The sequence below is a fragment of the Falco punctatus genome, assembly GCF_963210335.1.
Source record: "Falco punctatus genome assembly, chromosome: 14".
NCBI classification, from domain to species: Eukaryota; Metazoa; Chordata; class Aves; order Falconiformes; family Falconidae; genus Falco; species Falco punctatus.
The window spans coordinates 22,446,454-22,472,229 of NC_137594.1; the positions used below are offsets into that span (position 1 = coordinate 22,446,454).

At 48.3% G+C, this 25,776-nt stretch overlaps 3 protein-coding genes across 6 annotated transcripts in view; all 3 read left to right on the forward strand.

Moving 5' to 3' along the window:
- Positions 1-102: 102 nt before the first annotated feature.
- Positions 103-5,981, forward strand: HERPUD1 (homocysteine inducible ER protein with ubiquitin like domain 1). Its single transcript, XM_080411049.1, has 8 exons — positions 103-261; positions 667-744; positions 827-901; positions 2,013-2,134; positions 2,481-2,603; positions 3,214-3,558; positions 4,292-4,397; positions 4,990-5,981. Exons 1-8 carry the CDS (start codon positions 130-132, stop codon positions 5,152-5,154), a joined length of 1,146 nt encoding a protein of 381 aa, XP_080267175.1. The 5' UTR covers positions 103-129; the 3' UTR covers positions 5,155-5,981.
- A 72-nt stretch (positions 5,982-6,053) lies between these two features.
- Positions 6,054-25,539, forward strand: CETP (cholesteryl ester transfer protein). 2 transcript variants are annotated; one of them, XM_080411003.1, is made up of 17 exons: positions 6,054-11,234; positions 12,391-12,505; positions 13,276-13,410; positions 13,928-13,998; positions 15,044-15,131; positions 15,260-15,329; positions 15,633-15,693; positions 16,314-16,405; positions 16,678-16,857; positions 17,275-17,325; positions 17,669-17,836; positions 19,336-19,403; positions 19,507-19,549; positions 19,634-19,703; positions 20,052-20,137; positions 20,229-20,802; positions 25,467-25,539. In XM_080411003.1, the coding sequence occupies exons 1-16, from the start codon at positions 11,084-11,086 to the stop codon at positions 20,301-20,303; spliced, it is 1,524 nt and encodes a 507-aa protein (XP_080267129.1). In that variant the 5' UTR covers positions 6,054-11,083; the 3' UTR covers positions 20,304-20,802; positions 25,467-25,539. The 2 variants fall into 2 exon arrangements, with proteins under 2 accessions (XP_080267129.1, XP_080267128.1); XM_080411002.1 differs by having other exon boundaries at positions 6,054-6,242; positions 10,807-11,234; positions 19,507-19,703.
- Positions 21,938-25,776, forward strand: part of NLRC5 (NLR family CARD domain containing 5) — a 49,982-nt gene continuing 46,143 nt past the window's right edge. The window contains exon 1 of one of the 3 annotated variants that reach the window (XM_080410917.1): positions 21,938-25,632. In XM_080410917.1, the coding sequence (XP_080267043.1) occupies positions 25,627-25,632 (6 nt within the window). In that variant the 5' untranslated portion in view covers positions 21,938-25,626. The remainder of the gene's footprint in view (positions 25,633-25,776) is intronic. The other 2 variants (XM_080410915.1, XM_080410916.1) reach the window with 2 other exon arrangements.

Here is a 25,776-nt window from a genome sequence, read left to right on the forward strand (position 1 = left end):
GGTCTACGTAGAAGTCCCCGCCCCCTCCCCCGCCGCGACCAACCGGCCGCAGCCACCGCGGCCCTGCGGCAGGGCGGGGCGCGCCTATAAAAGGGCACGGCCGCGCAAGCGGAGGCTGCCAGTCCCGCCATGGAGCCGCCGCTGCAGCTGGTTGTCCGCAGCCCCACGCAGCGGCACCGCGACCTGCGTCTCCGCGCCGCCCCCGCCTGGACCGTGCGCCGCCTCAAGGCCGAGCTGCGCGGCCTCGTGCCCGGGGCCCCGGTGAGTGGGCGGGCCGCGTCCCGGTGCCGGGAGCAGTCACCGGGCGGGCTGTAGCCGGCGCGCTTGGCGTTCCCGCCGGTGCTGGAGGGGCTAGTGGCGCTCCGGGCCTGTCTCTGGGAAACACAGGTGTTTTTGTCGGGACTCTAGAAGAGCCGGCATGTCGCGGCATTCTTTGCCGAGGGGGTGTTTTAGGGCCTGCTGCCGGGTCGGACCGCGGCGGCGGTGATCTCGCGCTGCAGTGGCTCTCATCTCGTTAGCGGAGTTTAGTTGCGCACGGCTGCCGGTGTGCCGTAACGCGTGGAGTGTTCCAGCTGTGCCGTTGGCTGCCTGCCACCTGTGTCGGTTCCCGCTTGCATGTGCTCGGCAGAGCAAGTAATCCTGTTCCTTGTTTTTCTTTCTTCAAAGCCTGAAGAGGACCAAAAGCTGATTTATGCTGGGAAGCTGCTGCTTGATCATCATTATCTCGGAGAGTTGCTGCCAGAGGTACAAAAGTCTTTTATCATGTGCTGAAATATATCCAGAAAAGTGAATTTGTTTTTTTAACATGTCTTCTCTTTGTTTTTAGCATGGGGAGTTGCATGCTCTTCACTTGGTGTACAACTTAAAGACTCCTGCCAATGCGCAAGAAACCAGTGCAGAGGTATCTGTACCACGTTAACATACTGCTTTGAATTTTGGGGTAGTGACTAAAACCAGGAAGTGTCCAGTGGCTGTTTTAAAACTTCACTGGTACCGCAGAATTTTCCTGCTAGTGCAGTGGGAGCTTTAATTTGTGATAATTTGTTTAGGGATTTGGGAATGTATTTGCATTAAGCTGAGTAAAGAATTGACTCTATGGGTTCATCAGTAAAGATTCTCATGGCATCTTAAGATTAACATCAAACCTATAATCTAGTTGTAACACACTGCTTGGAGTTGAAATGCTTTCTGGTAAATCCAGTTCTGTTAGATAGTGTGACTTGTCATGTCCCAGGCTCCTTTGGACAGAGGCTGTGCTCGTGGGCAGAAGACCTAGTAGCTCAAGTGGAAGTGGTTCTGACCTGTCTATCAGATGTGGGGCAGGAAGAAGGCTGTTAGCTGAAGACACTATAATTGCTCTCATTAATAACTGTGCTTGTAAAGAGGAAGCCAAAGCTGAGCTGTGGTGCTTGAACTGAGTACTTACAGGTCCTAAGGGCAAACGGCTAAAACCAGTTTTTACTTTCAAGTGGATGTGCTAATGTGTCTAGAGGTGTTTATGTTGCCCATTATAGGCAATTTGAGCATATCCTACTGATGTCTGGTGGCTGCTAGATGTGAGCCAGCTTTGGTCTGGGTATTATACAGATGTATCATCACAGAACAGCTCTTGAGTTCTGTGTATGGCAGTTTGTGTATGCTTAACCATAGCTAAAGTCAAACTGTCTTGAGTGCAGTTCCATCTGTTTCTTCCAATTACACTTTTATAAGCAGATGGGACTTGATTACATGCATACAAAGTAATAAATACAGGTGTAGGTCTGGTGAAAGTGAAGAGTAACACCAAGTTAGTTTTACATGCCAGTCACTTTTTATGGAGCTTTAAAATAGTGGAGGTGGCTGTGGCATGGTGCCCAAGAGCAGTGTCAGTGTCTAGAGGTACTGTGCAGGGCAAAGGGCATGAACTGTGTAGCACTTATAAAATAGGAGCTTATTCTGTGTGGTGTAATCTTTTTGCGTAAGGCTTGTTCAGTGTCCTGAATAAACCTCACTAATTGCATTGCTGTCCCTAGATTAAAGCTGATCAGCCAAAGTTGTTATCAGAAGCTAGACAAGAACCATCTGTATATTCCCCAAACAGTGAAAACCCAACGTACTCTTCTGGTGGCCAGTCGTCAGCAGAAGCCAATAATGGGTAAATACAACTTTTACATACCTCACTGAGATTTTTAAAATGTTGGCTTTGTGATGAATGCCAGTTCATGTAGTCTTTTAAGTAGACCCAATATGGGCCAAAGATGATGAGTTTATATATGAAAAGCTTTAGTGGACATGGAAGAAGCTAAAGGAAAATGCACTGTTCTGACAGTTTAAAATCTTCCCTTTGTGTGAATAAAGAGATTTCTTTAATATACTGGAAGGAAGAATTAATTTTGCATTTGTATGCACAAAGTGGCAGGAGCTATTTACATTCTCCTGTAATATATGACTTGCTGTCTGTCCACTGTTTCTAACGAATGTGTTCAAACTTTTTAACCAAGGCTGGAAACATCTCGGCATCCCTTCCAAAGCATGACTCCTGGCTTCTCATCTTACACAACCTACAGCATGCTTCAGATGTCCTGGCTTCAGCAGATTTATGCAAGACAATATTACATGCAATAGTAAGTTTTCTGTCTAGAGATACCAGTAGGAGGTAGAAACTGTAATACAATGAAATACAGAGCTTCTGGCAATTCTTCCTCTTTTGATAGTGGTTGGAAGACTCATTGTAACTTACACTGGATGGTGTGGGAATGTACCTCTAACTCATGTGGTGCTTGGCTTACTGCGTAAGCCAGTGGTTTTGATTTTTGCAAATTGCAGATCTCTTGATTTGAAGGGCAGGTGTCTGTAGAGTTAAATGTAATCCTGCTGCTGAGCCTTAGCTCTTCACCACTTTTTTGGCTGCTTAAAGCAGTGCATAGAGCACTGACTGAAATCGGTGACAGAGCCTCAGAAGCCTTCTCGATTACTCTGAAGACCTTTATTTTTTACAGAGTATTGAAATTATTAGCGAAGTGGAAGCTGCCTGGTTTGACTTGCTGAAGTCGCTATACAACTGGTGTTGTGGGTAGAACTGAAACTTGTTCTTAACACTTCTGTAGCCTCTAAACTTGATGCTTTATGCTTGCATGTGATCTGATTCTATACTTAGGCACTGAAAATTTGTCCATCTGTTAAGTGTGGAAGAACTTGACTAGCCTTATTCTGTACTTTGTTCTCTGGTTTCAGCTTGGCTTCTACTGCTGCATCTGCTGACCCATCCCACACACAACGTTCTCAGGAGATCCCAGTGGCACCAGTGACTCCACCAGCTCCTCTCCCAGACCCATTTCCTGCACAGAATCAGCCTGGAAACCAGAATGTTGCTGCCCAGGTTAATGCAGCGGCCAACCAGAACTTGCAGATGAACGCCCAAGGGGGACCCCTCATGGAGGAGGAGGAGGGTGGCAACCGAGATTGGTTGGACTGGCTCTACTCAGCAACACTGTTCTATGTTTTTGTCAACATTATCTATTTCTACTCCAGTGTCAGCAGATTCCTTCTGGTCATGAGTGGCACTGTTCTGATGTATCTGTAAGTATGGTACTAATATTTACTATTGTATTTGAAATGTTTTGCTGAAGTACGGAGTGCTGTACTGCAGCCAGCTTTCTGACAGCTGAACTTCAGGCTCTTGTACCTGGAAAGGGTGAGCCACTCTATCCTGTTATAACTTGGTATTTAGCTAATAATATAGCCTTGTGCCTAGACCAAATTACATGAATGAGTGGTAGTGGGTGATCTTACTGGTTCTTGTACTAATGATTCTGGTGTTGCTGGCTTTTTCTGCTTGAAACCTAAGTAGTTGTCTAAGGCCCCAGCACCTTGACAGCGTAGAGCAGACAGACCCGTAGGGTGTTAGGAGGTGCAGGTGCTGTAGAAGCACAGAACTAGGAAGGTGTATGTGACCTGTTTTTACCTGTTCTTTGTTGGGCCCCTTTTTTGGGGCTGGTACAGGGAAGTTATGCTGGGGCGTACATAACGTGGCAGACAAGCAGGCTCTTGGTACCTCTGGCAGCATGCCAGATGCAACCTGGATGTAGTTCTGCTTATTTTGAGTGAGCAGATGCTCAGTCTTCCCCTCCTATGTTGTGGTTTGCTGCTAACAGGCTTTGAAAGTACTTACTGGTTCAGGGCAGGAAGAGACCTTAATATGCCGAACTTGCTGTCTGCAGCTCTGAGCTCTCAGATGTTACTGGAACTGCAGTGGTAACAGGGAGGAGTAATGTTTAAGCAGTATTAATAAAAATCTTCCTGCTTTCCCCAGGCACCATGTTGGATGGCTTCCATTTAGGCGAAGACCAGTTGAGCCCTTCCCAGGCAATGTTCCTCCTCAAGCTGCTATTAACCAGGACCAGAACAATAACTTACAGGTATTGCTATTTTTTTAAACCATGAGCATGAAAGTTTTACTTCCAGTTTACTAATTACGTGTAATAGGAAAGGCTTTTTGTTAAACTATTTTCCATGGGGGAATAATTGCCAGCCTGAGTCCTCCTTTGGTGTAGCTAATTCCTCTCCTACAAAATATTTCAGGCTGAAGTTACTTTTTGGATGCTGCAATGGAGAATGGTCGGTCACAGGCTGGGCAGATCTGTAACTGCACAGGGTTTAGATAGCACCTCAGTGGTAGGATTTGAGTATATAAGCAATCAGAGGCTTGTGTTTCAAGCTGACACTTATAGTTGATGTCAGTAAAAAGTAATCAGTTGTAAATGCATACCTAGTTCACCTGTCCTGGTGCTTCATGTTTGTCCTGAACAGTGTTCTTGGACACACAGCATGAGTTAACCGCTAGTACTAGTGGTTAGCTTGTGTTTTTTTTATTTTGACTGTTGTCTGGAGATACTTGCAAGCTTTTTGTAGTCTGACAGTTACATCTGGGTAGTAATACAGTTTGACACCTGATTCTTCTAATGCGTTTGTGAAATGACCTCATTTACCAAATATCCTATATGTTGACAGGGGGAAAATGCAGGCAGAGCAGATGAATCTGAGGCATCTCCTGATGAGGGACAAGTTCAAGAACTGCAGCAGACTAACCCATCATTCATGAGCACAGCATGGGTTTTTTTCAAGACTTTCTTTGCATCCCTCCTTCCAGAAGGGCCTGGAGTGACCCACAACTGACTTGTCACCAGTCTGCTGGTCTGAAACTGCAATGGGCTTAGTCTATCCAAGCACATCATTACTAGTTCCAAATGAGGAGTGAAAGCAGATGGTACTTCCTCTGGCTTTCACTGACCAAGCAAATAAAGCTGCAAGAAGCCTTAAGTCACTAAAGCCTAGAGACAAGATGCTTGCTCTCATTCCAAAGAACTTTGTTCTGTAGTGTTTATTAGGAACCTATGTAGAGGTCTGGCATTATAAACTTGTGCACTAAATGCACAGGCTCTAAGCAGGTGTGCAAAAATGTGCAGAAGCAGCAACTTGCTTCTCTTAATGTGATTCCTGTTGGAATGTTTGAAATGCTATTTAAATTACACTGAGTGTAGGATCTCAACAAAATGCTAGATATGCATTAGCAAATTTTTAGGAAAGACCTATTGTTAAGTTGCTTCAACAATAGCTTACATTTTCTGTGTAAATACTTTCCTGTGAAGGATCTATAGTGCAATTTACTTGTGGAGGACTGTAAGACAGTGACCTCTCTAAGCAGTTGCCTAGGTGGAGTTCCAGGCTAAAATTCATGTTGCCAAACTTGGGAGAGTTTAAATGAGGCTTAATTTTTTCCCCCCTGCTAAATGATGGGAGAAATTATGTTCAGGTCTAGCAAGAATTTATGCAAGATGTGAACTTCACTGCTTTTGGATGCAAAGGTAAAGCAGTCTAATGCCTGTATTCAACTTTCATGCATTCTTGCTCCAGAGCAACTCTTGTATTACTTTGTTTTACTTTTAATTTCTGATATGGTTAAGGGCTTCGACTCCAATAAAATTTGCAAGCATTGATATCCATACTTGTGTATGTACAGCAATCAGAATACTACTTGTGCAAAGCACAGGGTGTGCTCTCACTTTGTTTTTATTGGAAAATGAATTAATTGGTGTATGGGGGGAAAAAGGTGGTTGCAGAACCTTAAACTCATCTCTCTGACTAACCATATTTTTCAGCAACCTTCAGAATTTAAAGCGCCTTGGATAGCTTGTAGCTTGTGTTTGCTCACTGAAAGCTGCTGGCATGAAGGACATGGGCATCCTGATGCAGGAATCTGGAAGGTTTGGAGTTTGACCCCTTAAGCTCAGCGTGTGACTCCTGGTGGCATTGCGATGCTTTGTCTTGGCTTAGGATTTGAAGTGGCTTGAAATGTGTTCTCTTAAGAACAACAGCCACTTGTGAAACTTGAAATGCTTTCCCTCAAAGCTACCTGAAGCTGGCAGAACTGTTTGTTTAGGAGTGTCTAGTCAAGGCTAACATACATGAACTGGTACAATTTGGTTGTAACAGCATAACTGGTAATGTTTGCTCTTGCCACGTCAGATCAGGCTGATGTAAGACATTGCTGGTGTTAGTTGAAGTAGCAAATTTAATCTTAGTGATGTGCTCTTTGGCTTTGAACAAGCTTCCTTTTCAAGCTTCTTGCCAAGTAGTTTGTGCCACATCTTCAGTTTTGGGGAAGATGAGTAGGGCAGTGGTAAAAATTTAGTAATGAAGTCTTTAAATATGTGGAATTAAGTAATTTGAGAGGAGGTGAGTTTTCTTACTTCAGGTATTCTGCGTAAGCTTTTGAGGATGTTCTTGGAGCTAGTGTCCCCTCTTGCCTTGCTAGTGGCAAGTCTGCCTGTGTTCAGCACTTTTTGTGGATGGTGGATTTCCCAGGTTGTGTACCTAATGATCAGTCCACTGTCTCAGCAAAGTGCCTGCATCAACAGATGTGCTTGTGTCCCTCTCTGGAGGAGAGGGTATTTCTTGGCAGCCAGAAATAGTGCCTTGGTCTGGTTTAGGAGCAAGCACAGGGTGCTGGATTTCTTGTGAAATCTCTCATTTGAGAAGTCACTGGAGACAGCAGAACATCTGTTGTATTGAGGCTTTTGCTACTCCCACAAGTGGGCAGATTGGTTTTTCAGCTAATTTTAAACAAAGTGTAGTTAATGCCACTGGAGAGATGTGGTGAGGCCCCTGGGCCTTAGAGAACGTTTCCTTAATGGCTTAGTGAGATGTGCAGCTCTGCCTTTGGGATGGGGGGAAGCTGTGACCGTAGCAGAGGACACTGGGCAAGCAGGAGGGTAAACGCCATGTAATTCTGCAGGGGCAGCTGCTGGTGCTGTGCCTGGGAGCACGAGCAGCGCCTGGCTGGGGCTCTGAGCCTGCCTGGGGGGGTGGGGGGCTGGGAGCATGGTGTGGCCCCCACTCAGCTTTGCCTGAGGCAGCCCAGGAGCGAGGGGCAGTGACTGCGGAGTGGGAGCAGTGGAAGGAACCGAGGCAGCTCACCATAGAGGGAGGGCAATGTGAACATACATAGTGATGCCAAGGAAGGGGATACAGCCTGTACCAGCTGTTGGTGAGACTGAGAGTGTGGGCCTTAAACTGGCTGAGGGAATTCAGGTTAGACATCGGGAAAGAGCCTTGAAACTTCCAGAGCTTCAGCATGGGAATCCCAGAGATGTTTTCGGGGAATAACATGACTCTGTGCTGGGGCAGAAGTTTCAGAGAACCAAGTGCCTTGAGGGTGTGGATTTAGGAAGCCAGGTGTGTCTTGGCTGGTGCTTCAGGCTGTGTGATTCTGCTGCTAGTTTGTCCTCCTCATGCAAGCACAGCTGCTGAGAAGGGTTGGGCAAGCGTTGGGAGATGCTGCTTCTAGGCCCATGTCTTGTCTGCTTGGCAGCCTGTGCTGCAGAACAACCCAGATTTCTTATATTAGCACTGAAAGTTGTATTTGCTGCTTTTTCAGTCTAGATTTGGCAGCGCAGGATTGCTGCTGCAGGAACACAGCTGGCTGCTCTTCCAGGCTTTGACCCAGCTGCCCTTGGCAGCCTCAGCTGGCCTAGGGTGGTCTGTGCGCCAGCTGGTTTTGGGAGGCTGTTAGGGGGGATGTAGGGAAGAGGAGAAGTTGGGTTGGTTACAGGAGAGTTCTGTGGAAAACCATGTGGAACTTCATTGTTCAAAAAAAAACCTTGTGGGTGGTTTACCTCCAAAGTGACAGCCTGTTGAAATCCTGCATTTCACAAACTGGGGTTTATGATTTTATTTGCTGCCTAACACCCAAGCCTGTCATGGTCATAATTTTTAACTGTAAGAAACGACCTCTTGGAAGCTGAGTCTCTCTTCAAGCCCAGATTCCTGCTGGTGGGGCTTGACAGCACAATGTGGGACAACACAAGGCATGTGGTGGTGGGCTCCAAGGGCTGGTGCTGGATGTGTGGGGCTGAGCAGGGCGTTGTGCTGCTGAGCACTGGGGTCGCTGCAGGATGGGAACAGCTGGCTTTGGGCTCACCCTTCTGCCATCCTGGGGCTGACCGGCTGTGTGAGTGCCGAAGGTGGTGCTGGAGCCCATCCTGCTGACGGAATGGAGCGCAGCCAGGCTACCTGGAAGGCTATCTCAGGAAGCAGCTGCAGGGTAACACTGAATGTTTGGGTCAATGCAGCACAAAGATTAATGGCACTGTGGTGTACCTCCGCTCTGGATAGCGTGGAGAAAAACAACCCCAGTTACAGGACAGTCGCCGGCAAGGTGGTGAGCACATGTGTACGTGCAGAGCCCTCGTAAAGCTTTACACAGCAAATATTTATCAAAACATCTTCCAGCACCCCCTTTGCAAGCACTACATAGCAGCTTGGGCATTAACATTTCTTTGGGTTTTAAAGCCTGCTCTCTGCCTCCTGTTAACCAAATTTAGCCTTTCTTTGGGATTTTAAATCTGACCTGCCTCCTGCTAGCATGACCTAGCACTGGGAGGAGGTTGGGCTACTGGGTCACTGCTACTCTGGCCTCTGCCTGGTTACTCCAGGGCAGGGATGCTTGCAGCATCTTCACATTCCGTGTGCTTTTGCTATTGTAGGCAGAAAGTTTCCAGCTTTCCTGTTCTCAGTGGAGGTCAACGCCCGGCAGTCCCCTGTCCTCCCTTGCTCTCAGCTCAGGTCTGCCAGCAGCAGCCTCTGAAGTGGTGATGGGGCTGGGGCCCGTGCCCGTAAATGTTTGGGTCAATGCAGCACAAAGATTAACCAGGACCAGCACATTGGGTCTGGGTTCTTGGTCTTTCTGCCCTTATCTACCCTGGGATACCAGTGGCAAATACCCCTGTACCAAAATGCTCTTGCCTGCCCTTTCCTTCGTGCTGGTAGGAATTGCTGCCCTGGGCAAAGGGGTGACTGTGGTCTCCTGGGTCCTGCTCCGCTTTCATTTACAGCAACTGATGCCAGCCTCAGTGAGGCTGCTTCCCTGCAGTGTCTCCTCCAGATCTGTCCCAGCAAAACTTTAAGTATACACGATGCTCCTGAGTTTGCCCCCTGCAGTAACTGGGAGTGTGTTCCTCTGCTGGAAGCTGTGCTGAGGATGCAGGCAGATGTGCTCACATTACACACAGCAGAACTGTCCGACTGCCCATTTCAGTGCTGTGATGCCTGGGGTACCCCCCCCCCCCCCAGCTGCAGGACTCCCTCATCCAGGGTCTTGGTCACTGCACCACTATCTTGTGAGCTGCTGCGGAGGGCTGTGTGTGTGACAGCCCTGAGCTGAAGGACAGGTACCAGAGCTGTTACAAGGTTAAAGCCTCTTGAATTTAAATCCTTCTGTAATGCATCTATACCCTTCGGAGCTGCCCTGTAAAGAGGCCTCCTAGCCAGGGCGGCCAGCGTGCCTGGGCAGCTGAGATGATGGGATTGGGCTGCCATGTGGGTGCTATGTTGGTCAGACGCCTGCTGTCTCTATATTCTTCTAACATTTAATTGTCCCTTTATAACATAGTAATGGCTTGCAGCAGGCAGCCTGTCCTGGGCCGCTGTGCTGTTTGCCTGGAGAAGTCTGTAGGAAACCTGCAGATGCTCAGTTTCCCTCAGCGGGTCAGTGACCGTGAGTGCCTCCCATGGGGTACCCAAGGCCATTCACTTTCTCAACTCAGGAAGAAAACAGCACAGCAGGGTGGGGGCCGCTGGACGGCGGGGGCTTCCTGGAGGAAATGTGCTCACCTGGTGCAGGGAGGGCAAGGCATCTGCTGGGGAGGGGGGGCAAGCTGGCACCTTTTCTCACTCGGGGGCTCCTGCGGCATTGCCAAGATCTTGCCTTTCCTTCTGCATCAGTCTTTGCTGGCAAAATGGTTCACTGGAGCTGCTGTGAGCCTCACTGCTGAAATAACCTCACTGTTTTGTCCTGGAGCTTGTTTTGGCATGGGCCCCAGCACCACAACAGGGGTGGGGGGGGATGGTGGCATGCAGGGCAGGTGTGCACAAGGAGTGGAATGGGGTTTTAGTTTTTCCCAAATAGCAGCATGAAGAGCTCCAGCTTAGTGGGTCCTTCCCCATCTGGAAGGTGACAAACCAAAGGTGGCCCACAAATCCAGCCAGGATGCAGACAGCATCCCAGCCCCGTGGTCAGGGAGCTTTCCAGGGGTAGCAGGAAGGGCCCCCTTTCCAGGAACATGCCTCAGTTTCCCTGTGATGTGCCTAAAATCAGTGGAAAGGGGAGCAGTTATTAACATAGGTACCTTCTGAACAGGACTTTGCTTGGAAATTACTGCAGGAATGTGAAATATGGAATATTTCTGTGTGAAGAGAAAATGATGAACTGGCTGGAGACAGAGTGCAAGGCTGCTCCCTTTACTTTATCCCATCTCCATCTCCCCCCAGCTTTCTTCACCTGCCTTGATGTGTGCATGTCCTGAGTTAAAGCGGTGTTGGCAGAGGCACAAAGTCCTGCAGCCCAAGTGCCTGCTGTGGGAGGAAGGCAGCGTGTGACTTGAAGAATGTTAAGGAAACTATGGGAAGATTAGGAAATGTATGATGAGTTTTGATAACCAGAGGAAGCAGGTCATGTCCTGCTTCGAATGAGCTCTGCTTGGAGGTATGAAAGCAGCCTCTGTCACAGTCAGGAATCAGTCAGTCGTCTTGGCACTCTCCACTCTGGATGAAGATGCTTTGTGCTGGCAGGATGAAGCTGGAGACCTTTGGGATCTTGCTAGTGCTTGTCCACACATCAGCAGCCTGTGAGTTTGGTCCCTTTCCTTACAGTGTCACAGGGATTGTCTGCAGGATGACCAAGCCTGCGGCATTGCTGTGTAAGTATCTGCTGTACGGGGCTGCATTTCCCCCCTCTTCACCAGGAGAAAGTATTGGTAGAACAACCAAGTGAGGGGGTTTCTTGCTTCCCCAGCTCCTGTGGAAACTGTTTATCTAGTAAGATGCATTAACACCTGCCTGGGAGCACGAGTTAAAGCATGGGCTTCTGAACTAAATAGGCACAACTTCTTAAAGGAGCTAGGAAGTGGTCCCCAACCCCTCTCCTTAGCCCAAACTTTCATCAGTGTTCCTCACTGGGGGCTGGTGTGATGGAAGAAATAGAGCAAATGTGTTTGATGTCTCACCTTGCTGCAATCTCATCTCTTGGGGTTGGTGTGCAGAAGGGGAAAAATCAGAGTTCTCTGCTGCTGTGGGTGTATTTGCAAGGATTTGGGGGCTTTGCAGGTGGGGGAAGAATAACTAGTGCTTCTGCAAAGGCTGGGAACAGCTCTGTCCCATTCCCCTCTGACAGCGGTACATGCAGAGGATGCTGGGCCAAAATGACAGAGGGTATTTCTGGAAGAAAAAAATCCTGTGCAAGCTTGTGCCTGAGGCTGAGGCTGGAACGGGTTGGATAACATTTGGAAAATGGGTTCAGAAACTTGAATCTCAGTTTTCCTTTGGAGACCCAACAGCTGACTGCAATACAAGCAAGCAGCAGCAGAGGAAAGCAGTGGGGTAAAGCCAACAGTGGCCTTGGCCTTTCCAAAATCTGTCCCGAAGGTGCAGGTGAGGTGTGTGACAGCTAGGCTCAGTTCCCTGGAGCCAGTCCTGCTGGTGACCATTGAGCCACGCACGCTGCTGTCCCCAGCTGCCATCAGCTGTTAAAGAATTTTTATTTCTTAATTTATACTGAAGCTACTTCTAGTGCTTCCTTAATCTAATGGAAATGCTCTATGGATATCTATGGATATGATAATCTAATGGAAATACTCTATGGATATCTATGGATATGAAAATCTAATGGAAATGCTCTATGGATATCTATGGATATGATAATCTAATGGAAATGCTCTATGGATATCTATGGATATGAAAATCTAATGGATAAAGCTCTTCTGTAGTGCTTTAATCCAGGGTGCAGACCCAGCTTTGCAGCCAGGAGACAGACTAACTTTGCAGTTTGGTATCTTTGTCCTTTTCTTCCACTGACAGTGAACCAGGAAACAGCACAGGTCATCCAAGCTGCATTCAGAAATGCCAAATTCCCAAATATCACTGGGGAAAGGTCCATGCGGCTCCTTGGCAAGGTGGCTTATGGGTTGACCAAGTGAGTATCTCTGTGTCTTTGGGCCAGGGGAGGTATGGGCTGATAGAGGGGAATGGAAACTGGCCTCCGAGGGAGCTTTGATCCAGCGGTTCCTGGTGAAAGCAAAGGTCTGGGCTGGGGCAGATGCATTCTGACCTATGTCATGCAGGCTACTTGCCCGTGAAGGTTTAGGCTGCTGATCTATTATTTAAGAGTTTTTCCAGCTTTCTGGGCAGCCAGCGGTGCACCACGTTGAGCGTATCTCTGACAGCAGGGTTGGGGGGGGGGGGTGTCTGCCCCTGCAGGCTGGAGCTCCTGGGGCCCGTCACCGACAGATGGTGCCCATGGAACGTTGAGCAGCAGAGGGGACTTGGCCATGGCTGCCATAGCCACCCTCGTCAGCAGGATGTCACTTGGTCACGCTTTGGCAAACAAGTTGCTGATTCTTATTTGAGGACAACAAATGCAATGGTGCAAATGCAGGATGTATTTCCTGCTGTGGCACAGAGCACTGCGACAAAACGGGGCCGTTTCTGCAGCACGTTGCTCTGTTTCCTGTATAAGCATTGCCCCTGCCTTGTATCCAGACATTGCAAGGAAGGAGCAGTGCACTGAGGCTGAGCAAAAGCACTGTTGTCCTTGTGTGTGGCCCCTGTGACCTGTAAAACTCCTGTGTCTGGAGTTGGCACGCGCCCCTTGGAGACCCCATGTCCTCAGGAGCAAACCTGTCTTGCCTGGTCACAGAAAACAGCCCCGGGGTTGGGGACAAACTGGGTTTCTGTTGTTTCTAGCATCCAGGTCAATGACTTGTCCATAGAGCAGAGTGAGGTGGAGCTCAAGGAGAACGATGCCATTCACGTTGCCATTAAAAACGTGAGTGCCTCCTTCAAAGGGACCCTGACCTACGGCTACGCTGGGGCCTGGTTGTAAGTACCTGGGGGCTGGCTGCTGCCGAAAGACAGGGCTGGCCCACGGCAGGATTAGATGTGGAGGGGCTGTGGTCCTTTGGCTCTTCAGTAACGGCAGCATTGCTTACAGCCGAAGCAGAACAACATTTCATACGCTAGCAGCACTGCTTAGCCCTGTTACTGCTACTCTCACCTTGCTTTCTGCCTTTCCATCCCCACCGTTGCCCCTTGCATGACGAGATGGCCAGAGCATACAAGTTGACTTCTTCCCTCTCCTTTGCTGCCCCATAATCTCTGACTGGGGGGAAAAAAGATGCTTAATGCTCCTGTTCACCAAAGCGCTGCTGAGGCAATGGTTTGGAATGATTTAAAGTCAGAGTACTTGAGGTGGGCTGCTGCACGCTGGGGTTTGGCACACCACAGTGCAAGGACTGATGTGAGAGGTGTTATAAAACCCACCCCGTGGCTCATGTGTGGTCAGGAAGAAGCTGCTCGCAGCACAGGTTGCTAAGTGTCCTCTCTTCTGCCATTACAGTTTGCAGCTTTTTCATTCAGTTGATTTTGAAATAGAGTCCTCCATTGACCTCCAGATAAACATTAAACTGAGTAAGTAACAGCTGGGGATTGCTAGCTGCAGGGGTCTCCGTGTGTGTGCTTCCTCCAGAGCAGGGGGGCAGTGAGGTGGGGCTGGCCCTGCTCACCTCTGTGGGGGTAGGATGGCACCTGGAGGTGGGTCTCTCCTACCCAGTGTGCCCAGGGCGGCACGTAATGTGGCCCTTGAAGACCTCATGGTTTTAAAGGATCAAGCAGAGGAGGCTGGTATAAGTCTTGTCAGCAAATGCTGATCTACACCAGCAGCAAGTGAAGAATGGTCTGGCCTTCTGGACTCTCTTTGGGACCAGCTTTTCATGTCCTGCTGTTCAGGATGATTTGAAAAAAACATGGGGATGTTTCGAAAGAGTGAGCCAAAATGAGGGCTTTGGTGCAGGACATTTGAACTTCCTTTTAGTCCACTTTTTCAGCTGTCTCCAGATCAAGGCCCAAGGTGTGCTCTGGGAAGTGAAGCCTCTTCCTTGGGTAGGTCAATGGACTTGGATTAGAAAGGGGCAGAGGCAAACTACACCCCTCTGCTTCCCATAAAGGATGAGAGGAATGTGGAATATCACACATGCCCCAAAATAAATGTCCTGCCTCAAAACACATTTTCCTGGTAAGGTCCCAGAGGGAGAGCGGCATGAAGCTCTCAATGACAGTATATTGCAGCTTCCAAACTCTTTGCAATATGACTTAATTCCCTCCCCGCTCCGGTGTGTCGGTTGCACATACTGCCCAGGTTCTCCTGGGTGATGTTAGGGGACAACACTGTCCTTGATGACAGGAGCTAGCAAAACTGGCAAGTATCCAAATGAAGTGTGAAGAAAGGTGCCCAGTAGACTAGCTCAGCAGGAGTTGTTGAGCAGAAACCCTATGTTCAGGTGCAAGGTAGCCCATCTGCCCTGACTTTGCGGGGTCCTGAATCTTTTGGAAACATCACACACGAGGTATGGGGAACTCTGACTGCTCCAGGTCTGCAGTGTCTGTAAAGTACACTTGTCCTCCTCATCTCCATAGCAAATTAGCAATTTTTTTTTTCTTCTTTCATCCCGAGCAGTGTGCCAAAGGGACCAAGTGGCTGCTGATGCCTCAGACTGCTACCTGACTTTCCACAAACTCACGCTTCATCTCCAAGGAGACAAGGAGTGAGTCTGTCCCCCTTCAAAATCAGGCTTTGCTTGCCCCACTGCTGGTCCCTGAGTGCTTCAGCCCAAGTGTCGCCCACTGTGGGGACCACTGGGCAGTCCTTGACAGTGCTCCCTGTCTGACGCAGACCAGGCTGGCTGAAGCAGCTCTTCACAGACTTCATCTCCTTCACCTTGAAGCTTGTTCTCAAGAGTGAGGTAAGATCAGCCCCTGCTTGTGGACGGAGGAAAGGTCGGTTTGTATGCTAGGCACTTCTCTGCTCACATGTGCCCACAAGATAATAGCAAGATAACTTTAGTGCCTGCAAAAAATTAGACAAATAAATAGAATCCACAAAAAACCCCGTCTTGGACCAGGTGAGAGACTGTGCTGACACTGGAATCTCTGACGGTGCCAGACTCTGACCAACAGCCCCCAGACCGCAGAACAAGGCCAGCTCTGCTCCACAACCCAAAATCCTAACCCCTGCCTTCAGTTCTTCCCCTCTTTTCCTCTTGTAGGTGTGCAGCGAAATCAATTTTCTTGCCAAGATGCTAGCAGATTTTGTACATGATTTGGCCGGTAAATATCCTTGATTTTCTGCTTTTTTTTTTATGTGCAAATTTTAATATTTGAGCCCCAGCAGGTCAGTAGCCATACCCATCAAAAAAGTCCTTTGAAAATGTGTATGGGATCCCAAGCCCTCAGAAAACAGCAAAATAAACCTTAGCAATGTTATGTGTTGAATTTTCTGCATTGGGCTGATTTTTTTTAAGGGTGATTGCACTGGCTGAAATGCACGTTTCAGTTCATAAGGTATTTCTTCATTGTGTGTAATGACCAGAGGTACAGGATAGCTGCAGAAGGATCGATGTTAGCTAGGAACAGGAGCATGCATTGGCGTATTGGGGCTGAGATATTACAGCATCTGTATCTGCCTGTTGGAGATTTTCCCATGGTTCCCAGTCCCACATACCAGAGAAAGGAGCAGAAACTCAAAGCAATTACTCAATTTCCCAGTGGAAAAACTGAGTCAGTGAGCAGTAGCAGGATCAGCACTAGCACGCAAAGGAGTGGGACACTCCCACCAGTCCCATCCCTGTGTCCCAATCATCTTCTGCAGCAAGTCCTAAAAGTGACTGTTGCAAGCTCTGCTTAAGGTCATATTTCTGGTGTGAGGTTTTTGTGTTTTCTTCCTGCAGCAAACTTTGTCCGGGATGAGGATATCAGTGTTGATATCTCCCTTGCATCAGCTCCTCTAATAAAAGCAAATTACCTAGAATCACATCACAAGGTAAAGTAACCCAGGCTGCTCAGAGACCAAAGGTTTTGTGCTCCTGTTCACTGGAGGGCTGAGAGGGGCTGCTCCCTTGCTGCTGTGCGGTGCTGCAGCCAAAGGTGAGCCTGCAGCAGGGTCATGCCAGCCTTTCGCCCAGCCGCCCGCCTTGCGCTCTGCTCCGAGGCCAGCCTGCCAGGTCTGCGCCTCGCAATGAAAATGCAGGTATTGACACGTGGTCCTGTCTCCCTACTGCTGGTTGTGGCCAACATGCCTGCTTTCCTTTGAAGGGCCTTGTCCTGTACAAGAACTACTCTGATGTCTTCAGTGACTCCGTTTTCTCCCCGTTGCTGCTGACTGAGTCCCGAATGCTCTACTTCTGGCTGTCTGAACACAACCTCAACGCTCTGGCTTTGGCAGCTTTCTTAGACAAGCGCCTGGTATTGACCATCGGAGGGGAGAAGCTGCAGGTGATTTCAGGGGTGGTTCCCTCCTTACCTCATGCAATGTACTTTGGGGAGAGAGTAAAAAAAATCTCTAAATGTTTTTTGGTGAGAGCTAGTTTCTGTAGAAGATGGAAATCTATAGTCAGTCATTACATGTGATCCTGGTTAGAAATCAGTACCTTCTTAGTGAGCATGTGCTACCAGGCAGTGTTACCCCTTAGAACAATAACACCAGCTGGCAGAAAACTTGTCTTCTGAATTGACAGGATTATCTGTGGGAGTACTGAAGTAGAAAAGCGGTGAACTCAGGAGGAGCTCAGCCATGCCTCTGAACTGGCCACAAACTACCTGTCAGCACTCTGGCCCATTCAGCTTGCACTGGGGCTGATCATAACCTTGTCTTTCATTTTTCTACAATCTATTTCTGGTTTGTTTCTGAAGGCGCTGTTTGAAATGGAAGACACAGAAGCTCAGCGGAAGGCAGTGCAGATGGTAATTTTTGCTCCTATTCAGAGCATTTTATGTCAAATAAGGAATTTTTCAAATGGATTCTGTTGCACTGTAACATCTCGTCCTCCCCTCAACAGCTTGAGTCTTGGGTGGGCCTGATGGGGAAAACCAGGGGCTGATGGAGAAACTTGTGCTTTGCAAGGAGGATTTCTGCACCATCCATGCTGGCACAGCTTCCCTGAAACCTGGCTGGGTTATTTGGCTTATGTGAACTGGAGGAGGAATTGGAGACTACAAAAGAGATGCAGCTGTGTGGCAAGTTTGCATGAAATTGGAATGTGGTATGGGAAAAGCCTGACTCTTCTGTTCCTCTTTACTTGACCAGATTTTTCAAGGCACCTCTTACAATGACTCTGTGGCCAAGGTGTGGAGCGTCGCCCACCCCCAAATCTCCTTTCAGCCTGAAGGAGCAGTCGTGAAGTCTTTGGTAGCAGTGGAGGTCAGCACCCTTTCTGCAGGAGAAGAGTCCCTGATGCTTCTATACATGGAGAAGGTTAGTTCTTGCTTCTTCTGACTGTGAAGACCTTGGGACAGGCTCTGTCCCGAGTCTGGACTGCTTCTGGTGTGCAGGGACAGTAATGGCAGGGAGCCCTTTGGGAAGGGTGGGTGGCTAAAGCATGCGAGGTGGAAAAGGTGCATCCGTTCCTTTTAACACTGCCTTCTATTCCCTCAGCATTCCCCTGGGAAAGGCGATAGTGACTGTGCTGACCCAGAGCCTCCTCTATTAGGCCAGCCCATCGCTGGTATGCAGGGGGATAAAAGCAGTGGAAAGCTCTGAGCCCCCACTAACCTGTATCAGAATGGTGAAACTCCTTTAGCTGAGGTATTTTAGGAGAGAATGAAGAGAGAATAGGATATGTAGGAGAGAATACATGGGAATGTATTTGTTTTGAAATCTTCTCATTCCCAAATTCTGGCTCTGGCCACCACTTAGAGGATGGCTGTCTACTGAAATGAGGATACAGCTCTGAAGAATGCAAAGCTCAACATACAACCTTTTCCTCTATGTATGCCTGTACAAAAGTTCCTGCTTACACTGTATTTTACCCCAAAGTGCTTTATACTGAATCTAAGGAGGCAAAAAAAACCTCCTCAAACCCAAAACCCAACCAAAACCAGCCTTGCTGTTGTGGGTAATGTGCCAAACAATCAATATGTTTGTCCAACCTTGTAATTATGGGCTGCTACGGATGCTAAACATTGCACAAAAACAAATCCCTGCCTGAGGGTAGACCACACTATTTAAAGGGTTAAGCTGTAATCAAGAATAATGCCTTCCCTCTGCAAGTATCCCACCTTAGCAGGGTGTTACCAGGAAATACCAGGGATCTTTTTTGTGCTCCAGGAGGTGCCTTGAAACAAATTGCTAGTGGGACTGCAGAAGCCCTGAACTAGAGATTGTCTCTAAAATTGTGGCTCTCAGGATGTGATCCGCTTCTGGCCTGCCAGTCTCCTGGTTATGACCTGCAACTGGATCACAAAATGTCCATTTTAAGTGAATGTTTGCATACAGGAAAAAGCAAGAAAATGAGCCTAAATGGCCATAATTCAGAGACTGCTTTATTTTTTCTTTTGATTACAAATGCAAACACTATGGTGACATTACCTGTGATAGCCCTGGCTACCGCTGGGACTGTCTCTCCACACCCAGTCTGATATCTTTCCTTGTGAGATGGATGGTCATTGGGAACCAACACTCTACATAACCATTTCCTTCCTAATGCAGGATTTAGTTCACAAAGTGGCAAAAGCATCAGTCCTGTGGATGAGCCAGTCTAGAGCCCCACAGGCTGAGGCTGTGGGCATCAGGGGGGAATTAGTTGCATGGAAATGGAGAAGGAAAATGCTGACCTTCTCTAGTAATACCTGGAGGTAAAGCCAGCAGAATGTTGAACTCCGGGTCATAGAAAATAAACCAGAATGTCCAAATGCAACTCCATGCTATAAGGCAAGATGAGCTACATCTCAACCGTGCTGTTCATCTCTGTGCAGGAAATCACAGTCACCGTTCAAGCTGCCTACACGGAAAAGAAACTCATTTTGCACCCTTTGGACTCCAGGTTGGTACTGTGGTCTCTTGTGGGTTTCACTGCCTCTTTTAGCTTATGTCTGAACAAAAAGAGGATCTCTCCAGCCCTTAATGAGTTTTTTCCTTCCCTTCAGGATAGACTTTAAAGTCTTTAAATGCACAGCTGATCCAAGTGGGGTAAGTCCTAAGAAAGTATTCTCTAGGCCGTTTGTGGTTAATGTTGTCTTTAAATCCTTTTTGTATGAATTTTCTGGCTTTCAGAATGACCCATCCATAAGAAACTTCCTGCACACAATGATCTCAGTTGTTGGGATCCCAGAAGTGATTTCAAGTGAGTTTTCCCTTTGGGGAAGTGCCAACCCACTCCATAAAGTATCTAAGATCAGATGTCCTAAAGTTAAACACTGACAAGATACATCAATAACCCTGACAGCTGGAGGGGGGTTGGGGGGGACACTACGTTACTGATGCAAGTTTCTGCTGGATTCACTTGGGGAATGGGGAAGCCTTTGTAAATGGCTGGGACAAAGGAAAAGAGAGTTTTCCATCAGGCCAAAGGTCATGGGGTGTTGAGGCACAATTAGCTTTTGGCAAAAGGCAGACAAAAGGCTGCAGTACATGACGAGCAGCAAGCCAGGATGGCTGTATCTGTAACTGGATGGGTTTACTGATTCCATAGAGATCGGAACAGCTTTGACTTCACTGATGAACAGCAAAGGGCTTAATCTATTTGAGATCAAAAATCCTGAGATCATCACAAGAAAGGTAAGCAGTTCAGAAATACCTGGCTCTCAAAGCCCTTCTTGGGAGTGTGGATAAACTAATATAATACTTTTTTCTCTTCTCCTTTTTTTAGGGATATGTAATTGTACAACTTGACTTTAGCTTCCCAAATCATTTGCTGCTTGATTTTCTTGAGAAGAGATTATAGAGCTGATCCCTTCATAAAGGAGCATAGGAACTCGTTTACAAACAGAAAGGTTGTATGTGAACCCATTAAAAGATCAGCTGATTTAAATATGCTTCGGTTTAATTTTCTTTTCCTGAGAAATGCTCCAGTCTCCATGCAATTGCACTTGTGCAGAGCCTTTCTTCTGTGAAGATCCTGAAGTCCGCACCTCTACGCATGCTACTTTTTCCAGGATCTTTAAAGGACTTGTGTGCTTAGGAGTAAGGGTTAGACTCCTGAAGTGCATGGGCTCTGGGTTAGCACTCATGGAGATGGCAGAAATGGGCTTTGCCTACTTTTTTGGCATCTCTGTTCTTATGTTTTGGAAGCGTAGAACCTTTTGTGCCGATCTGGGTTTTGTTTCTGCCATTGGCCAAGAGACCCCTGATGTTAACAGACTTCAGCAACCCAAATGATGTTACCAAGCTTCAAGTAAGCTCAGAACAAGTTATGCTACATGACAGGGGTATGGCTGAAGAAGGTAAATGGGACGTGAATTTGCAGTGCAGTCCAATAATGGAGTGGTCTTGTGCTCTGGCTGCTTTCTTTACAGAGCCTGTAGACTCTGTGTAGAGCTGTAAGCAAATTGTTATGCCAGTGTTGTTGAGACTGTGGAAGCAAACTTGAGAAAAGCAATAACAATGATAAGGATGCCAAAACGATTGTAAGAGAAAGTGTGTCTGGTCAGACAGCAGGTTCCTGTTCCTTCCTACTTCAGTGCAGTAATTTCTCTGAAGTGGCTCAGTTATTTTCCTGTACCGATTCATGCTTCCCTTTTTTTAATTTGTCTCTTCACGTGGTTTGTGGCTCTGCATTGCCATGGATGCTGTCCCCTATCCCGCTCAGCACCTGAGGCCACCAGCCTGTCCCAGCTGCTGGGTTAACGTCTCTTCAGTGGCCATGGTGCCCAGCGGGGGGAGAAGGACGGGGTGTGTGCGGTGGGCTGGGTTTGCAGGTTGCTCCACGGCAGCCAGGGAAGGTTTATCTTGCTGGGTCTCAGCTGGTTGTGTCCATTACAGATGGGAAAGGTGCGTGCCGTGGGGTGGCTACAGTGGCCTGGAGGAAGCCCAGGTGCAGTGGGCAGCGTTCCCCCCCGTTCTGCCCCGCTCCCCTCGCTGGCTCCCGGTACCGACTTGGGGCATTGCCCATACCCCTCACTGAGGTGACACCTCCCTCTCTGCACGGCGATGCCCGCGGACACCGCGGGCGCTGGCGTCCCGCTAGAGGGATGAGCGTTAATTAAGGAGGGATGGCAGAGCTGCCTCGGGGCCGCCTTGCCCTGCCAGGGGGAAGGTGGTTGCTGCGGACCCTGGGGGGTGACAGGCTGCCCCTGCGCGGGGGCTGTGCCCAAGGGGCCAGCGGCCGGGAAGCGGCGGTGACCCCCCGCCGCCCCCACGGCCCGCGCCTCGCCGCCAGCCCCCGCCGCACGATGGCGGCGCAGCCCGGCCCGCCCGGCGCAGAGCGGGCACCGCCGCCGCCCCACGTGCTTTCCCGGCAAGGCGTCGCCGCCGGCCGGTTTCGGTTTCGCGGCGGCGCGGGCTGAGCCGCGCTATGGCAGCGCGCTGGAGCGGCCGGCCGGCCGGGTGAGTGCCGCTGCAGGCGGGGCACGGGGCTGCGCGGCGCCTCGGCGGCCCCCACGAGGGGACCGTGCTGGCGGCACCGCGGCCGGTGCTGCCCGGGGCGATGCGCGGCCGCCGGCCGGGGGATGCTGGGGGCTCTCGGGCGGGAGTTTGGCCGCGGAGGGGTTGCGAGGGCCACGCTGCGGCAGCCGCTGGCCTGGCGGGGAGGGAGGTGCGATGGGCCGGGGCAGCAGGCGCAGCCTGTTGCCTCCCCAGCTGCTCCCACCCGCCCATCGCGCTGCAGGCGAGACCCCCATGGCACGCGTCTCTGCCCAGACCTGGTTATTTATTGTTTCGTGGGTTTTTTCTGGTAAACAGGTCATGAAACGGCACTGTGTGCCAGCTTGACTTGCCTGGGACTCAGAGACAGACCACATCCAGCTTCCCAGTGTAGCTTCCAGCCATCTGGAGAAATCCTAGTAATGTTTGCTTGTTGCACCTTACCTGGAGATCGCTGCATGCACAGTTCTATCTAAAAACCTGGGATTTTTCCTCAAATTGTTTACATCTGCTGCATTCTTACTCAAACCTTTTCCCCGCTCCAAAGGAGAGACAGGTTGCTTTTTTCACTTAGGTGTGATTAGGCTAAATAAATATTTCCCCATGTGCCAGAATCATCAGATATATGCATATAAATAAAAATATTCTAGTTGCAAGACCATTAACAGCAACCCAATCGGAGTTTACTCCACAGGGGGTGTTTGCTTCCAGGTCCCGTTTCTTTGGACCACTCCCCAAAAGCTTCACCTAAATTATCTTTTAGCTATAGATTTTAGAGTAGTGTAGCACTCATCAGTTGTTCTGATCGGGTGTGTTTGCCGTTGGTCAGTTGCAGTTGGGGAATTCCTGGCTGTCTTCACTTTCAGTTTGCACTGTCTTTTGTTCAGCTGGTCCCTAAGGCACAGGAGGGCTGTGTGCCTCGGGAGAACATGGGGTTGGCAAGCAAAGAAATCAACACCGTGGATGTTGTCCCCCAGTTCCTCAGTTTTGTGACGCCCCCCCTTGTTTTTGGTGCTGCCGCTCTGTTTCTGGGCTTTCATGTAAGGAGCATGTGATTGTCCCATTATTCAAGAAGTTGGTAGATTTGCAACAGGGAGCTTCACCTTTCATTTTTGTTTTCCCTGGCTGGGAGCGGTGTGAAAACCAAGTTGGGCAGGGGAGGTCTATTTTTGCGATGTGTTTTAATGATGTTTCTGCATTTGAAGGGTTAGGGCAAGGCCTAAAAGTTTTCTGGCTCTTCTTGGCAGTTTTTTGTGCTTGCTTTTGAGCTCAGAGGCATTTTACTGTAGGTTGCTGCCCGTTATTTCTGATGGTCTTATTTAGCAGACCTGTAGCCGCTGTGCTGTGCACTATTGCCTGAGCATTCATCCAACTTTTCAGTGTTGTTTTGTTCTTGAATATGAGTCCTTAATTCATGTGAGTCTACTCTTTGCCTGAATGGCTTTCAGTCTTCATTAGCATTAAGGTCGGAGTTATTTATATGTGAACGACTTCACTCTTGGTCATCAGGGGAATAAAGTCAGGGGATTTCTGGTTTTGGCTGGAGAAAAGTAAAGTGAAAGTTCCTAAAAGTTGACCCATTAGCCTACTGGGACATGAAGTTTGTTTTGCAGGAAGCCCTGTTATTTTGCCTTTTGCTTAAATTTGAGATGTTTGAACGTTTTCCTTTAAGCTTTGCAGTTAATTGAAACATTGTTTCTTTTATTTTAATGCATTTGTTACTGTTAACATTCTTTATTTATATAATTGATAAGACAAGGTGTTATGTAACATTCCTACTATTTATACATTTTATAAAATGTTATATTTTATATAACATTTATATTATAAATATATCCATATATATAAAAAATGCTAAAACATTTGGAATGAAAACTTGCAGACTCCTTTCCAAGAAGGTTCAGAATTTCAGGTTTTCGCATCATTTTTAGCCTGAGGAGAAAGCACCTGGTTAAGCCCAAATTTCTTGGCATTTCACCAGGAACTTTTTTGTTGTTCTGGTTAGAATAGTGAATGACAGGCATTAAGAGAATTTTTGCAAACTGGGGGTTTTGCAACCCATGTTTTGATGGATCCTAAAGCTGCCTCACTTTTTATGTAATGCATCCTGAAAGCTTGATCTGGAATAGGAACCCTGGATAAAGTATTTCTTCTAGTGATACTGTAGTACAACGGTGTATGCTGAAACTGCATAATAACCAACCTTGACATGGTTTTGATCTGAAGAGTGAGAGGTTCGTTAAAGAGCATACAGTATCACCAGCTGTGCTCTTATCGGTTATCTGCTTGGCTTTCAGAGCACAGGAACAGAAGAGGCTGATGAGGTCCCTTCCACCCATCTGCAGCACTCCTATCACATCCCTTTGCTGAATTTGCCTCAGTCTCAAAACGTGCAAGGTTGTTTGAAGAGGCAGTATGGAGAGGGCAGAGAGTGGTGCTGGATTATGGGGTAAAGGGGTATCCTCTTACACATGAGAAGGACAAATGTCTTGAGGAATTTTACCTTCAGTGCTCCAACCTTTGTTGTCTTCAGCTTCTAGGTGCATTCCATGCCCAGCAGCGATGTGGGGAGGTGATGTTCTTTCCATGCAACGTTCCCCAGGGAGGGGCATGGCTGTGCTGTGAGGTCACCCCACCACAAGCATAACTTTCTGATGAATTAGGAGTTGTCCCTGCTCAGATGGGAAAGTCTTGACTCTTTCCATCAGAGCATCCTTCTGTCTTCCACTTCTGTTTTGAATTCTTCCCTTGGCTCCATAGGTGTCTCCCGCTTTCCTCTTTGGCCAGGTCAAGAAGACAGTAAAAATAAAAAACCTGAAGGCCTGTGGCTTATTTTACTGTAGATTTGAATGGTTGGTGTGGAGGAGAGCATGTCTGATGGGTGAGGGTTGAACATTAGGTGGGCTCTCCAGCATGACTCCCCTGTCTTTCCTCCCTGGTTGTGGCTGGGCAGGGAATGTGTTCAAAAAATGGCAGCTACTAGGGAATGCTGCTGTGGGCACCAGCCTCATTAGCAAATTAAATTATTCTACCCAACAGGATGCTTCCACTCAACGGTGTTGCTGTTTTTTTGCTGGAGTAGGTTGGCCGCTGTCCCATCCCCACCCCACATAAACTCAGCTGTTACAGTAGCTGGGGGAATTTTTCCCACACCACACACAGGAGTCTGAGACTTACTGCCTGACTTGAGCAAGCTGCTGCATCAATGTCCACGGAGGGGCTAAGAGGAGCAGGCTGACGTAGAAGACTAGTTCAAGTTGGGCAGTGACAGCAGGAAAGCTGTGATTCCCTTGAAGTGATCCTGTAAAGCTTGCCTTCGCTTGCATCTTAGGGTATAAGTCTCAATCCTGCGTTTTCATCACATCAGTAGTGAATCCTCAAATGCCCAAACTTTGTGGTCACTGCTGGTTTGAGTTAAGGTTGCTAGAGGTGAAAAGCTCCACGTCTCTGCCTTTGATTCCAGAGTCAGCTTCTAGATCTGTGACCCTTTCATAGCTGCATTCTGCTCTGTTGTTATCATCCCTAGGCTTCTGCACTGAGTGAGGCAACTGTGTATTGACATGCACCACGCGTTGGGGTGTCACTATGTGCTGAAATACTGCCATTAGCAGATCAGTTCTTCATTGAGGTATGGAGCAGAAGCCACATTTGCACTTGACAGCTGAAAGGAGGTGGACCGCACAACAATGCAGGTAGGAGACCATATGTGTGTGGCTTTGCTGAAGGAAAGAGGTGGAAGTGGGGGGTGACATTGTCACCAAAGCAGAAAAGAGTTGTTCATCCCCACAAAACAAGCAGCCAGAACAGCTGCCTGACCCCTTTGTCTAGGGAAATAC